The sequence below is a fragment of the Chamaea fasciata genome, unplaced genomic scaffold (assembly GCF_029207755.1).
Source record: "Chamaea fasciata isolate MVZ Bird 193981 ecotype frontalis unplaced genomic scaffold, bChaFas1.0.hap1 SCAF_9, whole genome shotgun sequence".
In the NCBI taxonomy this organism is placed as follows: Eukaryota; Metazoa; Chordata; class Aves; order Passeriformes; family Sylviidae; genus Chamaea; species Chamaea fasciata.
In genome coordinates, this window is record NW_027094094.1 from 22433720 (window position 1) to 22445600 (window position 11881).

Consider the following 11881-nt stretch of genomic DNA (forward strand, 5'->3'; position numbering starts at 1 on the left):
GTGGTTCAAATTCACGCCGTGAATGTGAGAGAATAACAAGTGCCTCCGACGGTGGAGACGGGCGGTCGCCTCTCCCGCGACAGCATTGCGAGCCTTTTGTTCGAGCACTGCCCCGCCATCTGCACGCACAAACTGGTGCTCCCCGAGACTGCCCGGCACAAGTCACCTGGGCGAAAGGCTGCCAGCAGAGGCTGCACGAATGGAATGCCGCTTTGCTGGTGTCAGGGCGGCCAGCGGGGCTTCCACAGCGCGGCTGCCTGCCATTGCGGCTCGGCTCGGCTCGGCTCGGCCCGGCCCGGCGCGGCCCCGCTCGGCTCGGCCCCGCTCGGCTCGGCCCCGCTCGGCTCGGCTCGGCTCGGCTCGGCCCGGCCCCGCTCGGCTCGGCCCGGCCCGGCCCGGCCCGGCGCGGCCCCGCTCGGCTCGGCCCCGCTCGGCTCGGCCCGGCTCGGCGCGGCGCGGCGGGGCTGTCACAACGAGCTGCTGCCCTCTAGTGCCCGCGGGCCGGCCCGCACCGCCGGGCGCGGGGTCAGGGATGAGCGGATACAACTGATTGAACCGACTCGCGCTGAGTATTTACAGCTTTTTTTCTGTCTTTACTACTTTCATCTAGAGCATAGGTGAGCGAATGAGATACACCGAGAAGTGTTTTCAAGACTAAAAGGACTGCGAGCCAATGCTTCCTTTCCTCCATCTCCTTCAAGGGCATTCAATATATCCAAACGTAAGCATCAGCAGACTGATGCTTTCTGTGCGCTTGGGTTTCTTCGATTACAGTATCTAGCTAACTACAAAATTTATGAGTCTGAGTAATTGAAAACAAAAATCTGCTTTAATTCTTCAACATATTTCACGACAAGTATTTAATTATAAAGTCAGCATTAATTCTTTCCGTAACAGTGCAAAACTGGTAAAGGTGCACTGAAGAGACAAAAGCATTTGGTTTGGGTTTTTCTGTTTATTTGTTTGTGTATTTTTGTTGTTTGCTTTTTGTTTAATTTTTACTAGAAAGAGACATTCCAACCCCCCAACATATTTCTCTGATGGTAGTTACAATGTGAATGGAAAGATTCCAAAGAAATCCCAAGTGTAGAACCTTAAATTGTAACAATGACACCCAGAGGAGTATGGAACTGGTTAATGATTTAAAGTATTATGCCCTAAATGCTCCTATTTTAGCCAGCGGTAGAGAATCTGTAGACAGCACATGCCCAGATCAAAGCTGATCATGTCAATGTCATTCAAGGAGGGAAGGATACCCTCCTTTCCCCCTGCTCTCCCCCCTACCCTTTTTTTAAACAAAGTATGACATCTGAGGAACAGTGTGTTGATTGTTCCACTGCCAGGATACGCATAATGGAAACATTAGCTCCAAGATAACTTTTAATCTGTCAGCCTAATGGCTCCTTAATGTGTAGAGGGCTTTAAATGTATGTCAGCCAGGGCTGTATAAAGTAATATAGTTTGTGGCCTGAATGGATCGAGATGACTCTGCACCATGACACAATATGGTTTATTATTAAGTATCAGCTCATCAGCTTATTCCCACGGACTTGGACAAGCTTCTCAATTTTCCAGTAACAGATTATGTGAGAAAAAGCTTGCAGTGCTTTTTTTTTTTTTTTTTCTTTTTTTTTTTTTCTTTTTTTTTTCTCCCCCCCTTCTAAATTACAAGTTTCTTCCCTAGTTGCACTGGGAGCCCTGAAGTGTATTTACAGCAGGCTGCACTTTATCACACATCAGCTTGACTGCTAGTTTACACTGAACATTTATGCAGCTTCCTTGGCCCAGGATGCAAACTTCACATCTTTGTATTCCTATCACCTTCATTGCAAATTTTTCCAACATCCCCTCCCTGTTGACTGCTTTGCTCCCCCCTCCCCTACTCTCACTTCCCTGCATACTCCCCCCTTTTCCTCTTTCCCACAAACAGGCCAGTGAGACTTGATATGTCACAGTGCTTGTCTGTGCAGGATACTTGCAATAATTCAGTGTGTTAGTTTGCCTTCTGTGAATGCTCTCAGCTCTAGCTTAGGTGTGTAATTCTAACATCATTGCTGTAGACTGGATACAGATTTGATATTGTGCCTTTCAGTAATTTCTTTCAGTCTGAAAGACCATTTTGTGCACCATGCTGTAGGGTGTCCAGAGGAAAATGTTATCATTTTTCGGCATCCCTGTGCAGGGAGCAGAGCAAAGGTAATTCATCTCCTCTGAATGGGAAGGTTACCTTCCTTGAACGTTGTTACCCTCAAAGGGAGGGGGGAGTCAGGATCAGCAGTTTACTACTGAAGGTATGTCTTCTTTCTCCAGGAAACCTGCAATGGACCACAATCCCTAATTCACAAGCACCTCTTTGCGAGTATTTGGAGACCGCTGTGTGCGTACTGTGGCCATGGTGAAGGAATTTTTCCTTAGCCACAGCTAGCTCTGCCCCGAGCCTACTCAAGCACAAACTCAACCCTTTATGCAGAGCTACTTTTTGAGAAATTATGCATAATTTTTGCTTACATTTTGTGTTTCTATCCTCTTAAAAATAAATTAACTAGTTTATAACACAAGGAAAGTTAACATTTGTGCATTTGTTATGTGATCACTTGTGAGTGTATTATGATAATATTTTAGGGAATTTATCTGGGTTTTGTTTCTTGCTGTGATATTTCAGATCCTTTTAAGATTCTTTTCTACAGAATTTAGCTGGCACAACCAAAGGCATTTGTATTTGTTGTATTCTCCTCTTGCTGTTACTCCTTCTCTGGTTTAAGGAGTCAAGATCCTCCTGTGCCTTGACTCCAGCCGGGAGCAATCTGGGTGCTGGTTAGAACAAACATTAAATGGTAGAAGCCAGAGAACCCATCACACTAACAAGGACAGCTGCATCTCTTCTGCTCTTTTCCTGTGTCCCTTTGCAGTTTTGTGAGCTCAGTCCTTCCCACACTGGCAGTGGTTTGCTTGCTGGGGCAGAGGACAGGTCTGAGTGGATCCCTCTGGGTTACACACCTGGCTGCTTTGGGGAGTACTTGGTGACCCAGATGATCCTTTACACCTTTTCTTGTTTTCCAAGGGATCTTCTCAGATTCCTGTGTCAGAGAATTCATAGGCTGCATCATATTCAATAGAAACAATTATTCTGTTTCACCAAAAGGAACTGAAAATAAGTTGTCAACTAAGAAAATAGTTGAAGTTGTTAGAATTTCCAGGTAGATAAATACAGAGTGAAAACTTACTAAATTCCTTTTCAAAAGGGTTTCCTTTTGGGTGTGTTTTTTTGTTTTGTGGTGGGTTTTTTTTGCTGTTGTTGTTTTTTTTGTTGTTTTTTTTGTTTGTTTGTTTGTTTTTTGTTTGTTTCTTTGTTTGTTTTTGGGGGGGCTTTTTGGGTTTGGTTTTTTTTTTTGGGGGGGGGGGTGGTTTGGTTGGTTTTGGTTTTTTGTGGTTTTTTCCCCAGCTTTACATATCCCTTAGATGAAAAGATTTTTAAGAATTTTAAACTAACTTGACTCATGGAGGTGTTTTGCCTAAATCAGTAGCATTATAGACTTTAAATTGTACATAGATAGGTATTTATTCTCCTCTAAATGTTGTCGGTAGGGAATTACTTTCCTTTATAGGAAGTTTATATTAATATTTAAGGGAATTTCACAGCTTCTGTTCATTAATTGTAGAATATGCCCAAGTGCCTATGAAAAAAATCATAATGGTATTGATATTTCATCCTGAAGGGTCTCAAAACAATTTACAGATTGGTAGTATAACCACACTGAAATGCACCCAGCTTCTTGGTGGAACATGGCAGCTGTTTAATAGCCCATAGCAAAACTATGCAACAGCAGGTTGTGCAAAAAGAGATGAATATGGATCAAATACAAATTGGCAGTGGAGGATTTAGGTACTGTGCTCTAATTAAAGTTAGGTGAAGTGGAATTCCACTAGAATATTGAGTCTGTGTATGGAGTGCCACACTTTATCTGAGCACAGCTCCTGGTTCCAGGCCCTGTGGTTAGTTCATGTGAAAGACAGGCAGAAGGCTGTTAACTGAAATGTACTCCCTGATGAATACTACCAACCAGTGTTTGACAAACAAATTTAATTGTGAATACTTCACTGCTTTCACTTGCAGAAGGTCTTATTAAAAGCATTTGATGTTGAAATGGGTGCCTGGTGAGGATGTTGGGCAGATGTGGCAATACGTTTTGATGGGGGTGGCAAATTTTTTGGCTTGACTGCTTAGTTTTAGTAATTACTTTTTAAAGAAAACTGAATGCTACTGGAGGAAGCTGTGTTGCTAGAAGCTGCCCAAGTTGTGATGGCTGAAATGATGGGTTTTTCTAAATGTGGAGTATTAATGTACTAGGAAACAGAGGCAGGAAAAAGGCAACAAGATGCTAACCAACAATAATTCCCTTAGATCACTGTCGGCTTGAGACCGTGTAACTAATTTTGACCTTTAACTAATTTAAGCTGTATGATCTATAGGTCTAATACTTCCCACTGCAACTTGTTTTTGCCACCTGAAAACCATTTTTTGCTCTAGCAAAATGTATAGAGGTCTAAAAGCACCACAGCTCTCTGCAAGATATGTCCAATTTAAAAGGAGCTAACATGACGTGAACTTCTTCACGTGCTTTAGTGTGCATGTATGTATTTATTTATTTGGATAATTGGGTTTTCCCTCAGCTAAGGAAAAGCTAGTGTTGCTGACATTACAATGTGTTTGTGAAGAAAGACTGATACCACAACGCACACAAGCAACTGCAAGGTCATTACTTACCCAGCGTAATTAGAACATCCATTCCAAAGGATGGAAACATTTAAAAGATAAAGAGTGAATTTCAAAATGATTTTTCCCAATGCATTTTTTTTCATAATTATAGTTTTAACAGCTTGTGGTGATGGTAGAATCAGCTACTTAAGAAAAATTAGAAGCCTCATTCAGGGAAGATGATCCCTCAAGAGACCTTGTGTTGTCATTTCTTAAGAACCTCGAGCAGAAACCTCATTCTGGATGCTGTGTATTGTTTTGATGTATAGGGGGTATACGTAGCTTATTATGGCCAATGCTGGATATTTTAATTAAAAACACAAGAACAGCCACAGATGTATTGTTTTCCCCTGATTCTTTCTCTTGTCTGTGTGCAAAAGAACAAGTGTACTCCCAGCCCTGCAAGGAAAGAATACCACAGCAGATAGGCAAAAAAAAAAAGCAGTAGCTTTCCTAAATTCACATGTGACATATCTTAGCATCAAAATTCTCATTGCGGCACACATTTTGCAGTTCTCCGAGCTTTCTGTGGTTGCCAAAGGGAGGTGGGACATAGAGAGGAAAAATAAAGCAAAACAAATAACCAAGCCAGTCACCGCATTTAATTTATGAGCAAGATTATTGTTTTACAAATAACCTTCATGATAAACAAGGTCTCATGGCAACATTTTCAACTGTGCTTTTATCAAGGCTCTCTGAGCAGCATGTGTAATATGCCTGGCAATTGAATCACAGCTGTGTGCCTGGGTAGGGAATCTCTGCGGAGACAACACTTCCTTAATTTAAACAATTGTAGGCTGCAGGATTTCAAAAATTTCAGCTGACTTTAACTGTCACTAGCCCAAGCACCTTTATCCCCAGGCGAGCAGCAGCAGCTGGATTTCATTTCCTGCTGCCAGACTGTCCGACATCTTTGCTGAACATCCCGGGAACAGAGCGTCTTTACTTTAAGGATTTTATTCAAGGTGACAGCTCCTCACACTTTAGCGTTCAGATCACCTCAAGTAGCTGAGATATCAGTGAAAATGAGAGCACTTCTCCAGCAAACTCCAAATTTAGATTGACTGAGGTTATCCTTAGGCCTCTAGACCCAGCCTCCATGACAGCACAGGCCTGCCAGTAACTTTAAAACTACACTGGAGTTTGTAATGATGTCTGGGGAGAAATATTCTGCCAGAGCAGTGGAGGATACTATAAGCGATAGGAAATGATGTCAGATTTAGTTAGGACTGGAGACAGTGTTAGAATATACTTGGCATAATATGGCACCGGTATCTCTGTCAGCATCTCTGTTTTCTGTCACCGCACACAATCCCAGGCCTGTCTGTAGCCCTGACAGTGTCTTTTCAGATCAGGTTATTGCCAACTTGGAGACTGGCTCAGCACAGCACCATACAGCCCCCTTTGTTTGAAGTCTGCCCTTTTGTCATTAATGCACTTGATGTCTATTTAAATCTGACGGTGAATACAGTATCTGTTTTCCTGTCAGGAGATCATTGACAATATTAATACCTCATGTCCTTGCCTCATTTTCTAAGCACTGACACCTAGCTATAGTCTGCAGCATTCATCAAACAGCACTCTCTCACCAGTATCTCTATAAACAGTCTTGCTTCCAGTCCTTAAGAAATGCAGCAGACCTCCAACAAGACTTTTATCAATGCCAGTGCAAAAGGAGTCCAAAGAATGTTGTTAATAAACTGCCCATATCCATTGCATTTTGATCTCTAAATGGTCTTGTTACCAACTTGGCATATCTGCTTAGGGAAAGAAAAACTTGATCTTCATTAGGCTCTTGTTTAGGAATGCTGTTATCATCTTTTGCATGTGGAAACTGCTTCACTTATGAAATTATAGGAATTGAAATTACTGAAGAAAGCTCTATGTATGAGGGCAAAATTATCAGGCACTGCACCACATAGTCCCCATTTGTATTATCCTGAAGAGGAACGTTTTTCACAACAGATGACAGGCCTATCAATTCCCCCCCACAACCCTCATAAGAACGCGTTACCATCATGATGTCTTAGAGAGGAAGAAGAGCATGAATTGACATTAATCTCTCATGACCCATGCCTTCCAAAGCTTTAGTGGCTTATTTTATGTGTATTAACTATATCCAGACATTATGCTGGAAAACAATGGGCACAGAATATAAAAGCTTGTATATTTAATTCACACAGCAGGTGGGCACAGTAACAGCTTTGTGAATTCTGGAAATCTAAAACAAGAAAGAATTGGAGATCTTCTCCTCCCCCTTCTTTACCCTTTCTATAAAGGCAGTGCTTGTCTCCTTTGAGCTAGGTTATGTTTGCTCTTACACTGGTGAGCTGGATACTTCAGTGCCTGCTCTGGTAAAACACTCTCAAGGCAGAGGAGACCCTTCCACCTTCTTTCTGTTCATGGGAGATGATTTTAATTTGACTATACACACCTGAGGGCTCAAAGAACAACTCTGCTAGTAAAATGTAGTGTCTTTGAGGATGTTCACAAGTGGGATGGGACTGTGAACTTACATTTTCACATACCACTTAGTACCACCAGAGGGGATGCTTTTGAGTAAGGTAGTGAGATTTGCAGGTATATGTGTCTCACCCACAGCAGTTGAAGCTTCTGCAGGCATCTTTTTTCCTGTTCTCACTGTGAATAATGTGCCTTGCCTCCCAAAACCAGTGTTATGGCTAATTATTGAAAGCATCCTGCATGTGCCAATATTTAGCATAATTAAATTCTATCTTGCTCATGGGATGTTGCAATGTTGTTTGGAGAGATACTTTGGAAATATTTTTATTAAATATTTATTTGTATGTATAAAAAGGCTGGAGTCTGGGGTGGCCAAACTGTTCTAGCCCATGTCTATCTTCCCATATAGATTTCAGCTACTCACTTCAGTTCTCTGTCACTGAAAACAAGGATGGTTTGGGTGCTTGTAGTATGACTTTGGGAAAGTTTGACAGGTTTGTCCAGGATTCAAACTGTAATTATTTGCTGTTGGGTGGGTTTTTGGAGTTTTGTTTTTTTTTTCTTTTTTGGTTTCATTCATCAGGAAAACCTTTTAAATACATAGCAGGGAGATAGTAGAGAGCACAAAACCCAGAGCTTCAACCCAGACTTTCTGGTTTTTTAGAACCAGAGAGAGGTACTGTGATTTAAAACCCACTGTATGATGTTTCAGTGTTATGTAGTTCTAGTTTTGAAGACACTTGTGGATGTATGTTTAACAGGATGGGTCATGTACGTATTTGAATACATTTTTCCAGTGGGTTCAAAACTGCTGATTGAAATGGCAATACTGAATATTTTAAATGCACGAACTTTCTTTTGCAGGACAAGAGAAAACTGCTCCTTTCTCTCTTCAGATTTCCCAAGTTATGTGCTTTATTGCATATTATTCTACTTCAATCCTAACTGTAATTCATTTCCTTTTTATTGTAGGCATTTTGGGGAAATGTCGCTACATTTACTATGGAAAACATTCCGAGGGCAACAGATTCATCCGAGATGACCAGCTATAAAACACAGTGCTGTTTGGTGCCTCTTCAGCCCCTCCACACGAGAAGCACAAATCGCATCTACATTTTAAGCATGTAACTAAAGTCCTCTAGTGCCTTCTGCTGACTTTGCCAAGCCTGTCAAGATCATCCTTCTATCTTAGCCTGAGTAGTCACATAGAGATTGACATGATTGCCTTTAAGCAGGTCCCATCCACCAGTGTGACAGGCAGCTGCAGCCGAGCACCCGGCCTGACAGGAGGAGCAGGGTGATGGATTGCCTGGTCCGAGCGCTGCTTGCAGGAGAGCAGGGGTCACACCTGGGGCTGGGCCCGGCCTGCTCTGTCAGCGGCGCCTCTGCAAGAGCACCGCCTTTATCTCTGCCTGGCCTGTTGAGCAAAAGTGGATGCTGATATCAAAGTGTTTGTAAAAGAGAGAGGCTGTAATTTCAGATGAAAAAGCCTTTATCTGTTCTTATTTTTTTTTCCCCGTGAATTAAGGGCTTGTGTTTCTATCATCTCATACATGCTTACACAAATCCTTTCATGGTTTGGTAGTACACTCACTTACCCCCAGATGAGCCTAGATGGATTATTTTTTCTTTCAGCAGGGGAAAAAAAAAATCCCAAAAACATTTTGACCGTGCGCAGCACTGTCGATTTGGATGGGTGTTTATATGCAAAGGAAAAGGATTTAAAGAAATTTCCCAGACAAACAAATTTTTCTATTTCTTGAATTGCATCTCATTGTTTATTAGCTCTTACCTTCAGAAAAGTGAGCATTTCTTTATGCTGTAAAATAATGTCATAGCTTAACTGTTTACGCTTGGAAGAAGTCCTCGTTAGTGATATTGACAGTGTGGATTATTCCTGGTTTATTGCACAAGCTATATTTAACTTGTAGGGATTACGTTTAGAATTAAATACTTAAATCTGGAGGGAAAAGTGCTTAAAAGGGCTGATATAAATCTGCCAACAGATGGGTGTGATTATTCAGAGGGGAGAAAAGTCAACAAAAGTAACTGGTGGAATTAACATAATTAGCAGCTTTACTAAGACATTAGGGAGACAAATTCTCAGTAATCCCTTTTGATATCTGTGTAAGATAGGCTATTGTCAAATTTTCAGTCAAAAAAAATAAACTCATGGAAAATTTCCTGCTTTTCTGCTGAAGAGGTTGGACACATTTAGAATCATGAACTCGTTGCTGTGGAACAAAGAAAAGTCCCATGCTTCATGCATATAATGTGTTAAATTCTACTTGATACAATGGGATTGGCCAAGGAATATGCAAATATTTGGACCTCTTGACTGTTCCAAACCTGTTCATATTGATTCCAGTTGAGAGCTATCAGTGCCTAGCTGTTCTTGGTTTGTTTGTAATTACTTGGTGGTCTTTATTCACTTTCCTGTTAAAAAAAAATACCAGTTTTGAGAAACTGTCTACCTTGGGGGCTTTGATCAACTGGCATTGCAGGTGAGTGTGAACTGGACATGGAAGCCAGTGACAGAAACAGATGTGACTGATGAAATAGTGAGGCATTGGCTGAGTGCCAAAGGAAAGCTTGCTGCTGCTCAGCATTTTGGGCCTCACTCAGTAAATGGAAGCTTTTGCTCACTCCGAAAGTATATAATAAATCTTTAACAGATACTTAAAATCACTGATGAACATAGAATGATCTAGTTCACACCACTTGTAGCTCAGATTGAGCTCTGAGCTGTTTGATTGGTGTCTGGAAAGCACGTTTTAGCCACCTGTCATGCCTCTTCTAATGTCATACATGAGACAAATGAAATGCCAATTCACGTTACAAGTCCAAGAATGTACCAGATAAATGAAAATTATGTGCCTTTTTCTTTAATCAAAAATATTAATAGAAATATGTAGGGCACTTGTCATCTGTTTTGGTTACCAAAATAACAGCAGTCTCAGTTTGTTCCTATCATGATGTCTGTTTTGAAGCCTCCACACATTTTGGCCATGGCAATGTTACGGGCAGTAGGATTCAGAATAGGGGTGTTTAGAATAACCTAATGTCACTTTCAGTCTGTTTGCATATATGTTCTTGTCTTTAAAAAGGCTTTAACCCTGCCTCAAACAATAAACAGCACTTGCAAACTGACCGCATGATTTTTCCATCTTTATTTTGCTTGTTTACTTTTCCTAATGTCAAAACCATTTGGATCATTTTCAGGAGTGTTTTCTTCCTAGCAAAGCTTTGGAGGCAAAAATATTTTAGGAATGAAATTTGAACAAATTCACTTCCACTTTGGATTTTGTTTTCACTTGAGGGATTATGTACTTAGAATTAAATATGGTAAAGCCCTAATTAAAATCTGCTTGAAGGGAATTCACACTGAATGTCTCTGATTCTGGAAAATATGAAAGAAAATTTGTGAATAATTATTTTGTTATCATGTATTAGGATATTATTTAAAAACATGCATGGATGTGTATTATTGTTTATGCAAACGTTTTTCTTTTTAAGTATGCAGGGCATTTTATTTTCAGATGTGTTCTGCTGAAATTCTGGTTCAAGGTATGGCAGAATTTTCACACCTGGGGTTGCTACCTATACTTGGCCCTTTCCTAGGAGGGAACTGGGCTTGGATTTCTTAAGTGAACTATAATTTAGGATGAAAGTTACGGTAAAGTGATCTAGAAAGGGATTCCGCTCTCTTTCCTTTGCTCCCCATTCTCCATATCTGGCATGTTTTGGACTCTCAGGATTAACTAGGCTATTAAAAAAAAGATTTTCCTACCAAGTTAAGAGTATTTTAAAATATGTGTATTTCAAAGGAACCACTCCAGTCTTAGTAATGTTGTAAAAAGAAAAAATTGGCCAACCATGTTTCTTGACAGTTAAAAACGTTAGAGATCTGAGGTATGCTTGAGTAAGTAATCTTCAAATACTAAAAATTTTTTTTTAAAAACTGTTCAAACTTCAGTCTTATGTTCAGTCTTGAGATGACCTTTGCCTTTTGTCAGACATCACGTCTTCACAAATGAAGACTAGGAGGCAAATGCTTTTACTAGGGGATGCCTATATAAGCTATGCTTACTACATTACGTATTGAAAATGTTAATCCCTAACCTTAAAATTAAAAAAAAAGGAAAAGATCCAGACTAGAAATTCACTTCAATGTTACAAAGATAAATGACCTTCAGTGAAAATCCTGCTGTTATGGATACACAAACTAACTTTAGAGTACATTGGCTCTAATTGAATCTGTTGCATGCATAAGTGATTTATGGTATTGCTGAAAGTATGTCACCACTGAAGCCACTTTTTTCTCTTTTCTTAGGGCTGAGTCTCACAGTATTTACTCTAGTATTTGCCTTACTCAAACTTTGAGTCTCTTTGAAGTCAATGTGTTAGCCATGAGAATTAGAGTTACTAAGTTTTGGAAGGCTGATGGGCAGTCCTTTTTAATACATTTGTTCTTTGAGCAGATCACTACTAGATTGCTGAGTGTTCCATTCTCACATCTTTACAGATGAAAAATTATTGTGTGCTGGTGTACCATTACTCCCATTTAAGACGGAAGAAAGAAACAAACCTGTGTCTGTGCTTTTGAAAATGTTTTCTGTAAATTACAGGGTTCATTAGCTGCCAGTGGATGTATTAATATTT

At 40.5% G+C, this 11881-nt stretch overlaps 1 protein-coding gene across 9 annotated transcripts in view; it reads left to right on the plus strand.

The window, feature by feature from the left end:
* The window catches only part of LRMDA (leucine rich melanocyte differentiation associated), a 635267-nt gene extending 624898 nt beyond the window's left edge, over positions 1–10369 (plus strand). For all 9 annotated transcript variants that reach the window (XM_066191474.1, XM_066191475.1, XM_066191477.1 and 6 more), the window contains one exon: positions 8192–10369. In XM_066191474.1, coding sequence (XP_066047571.1) covers positions 8192–8347 — 156 coding nt within the window. In that variant the 3' untranslated portion in view covers positions 8348–10369. The remainder of the gene's footprint in view (positions 1–8191) is intronic.
* The last annotated feature ends 1512 nt before the right edge of the window (positions 10370–11881 follow it).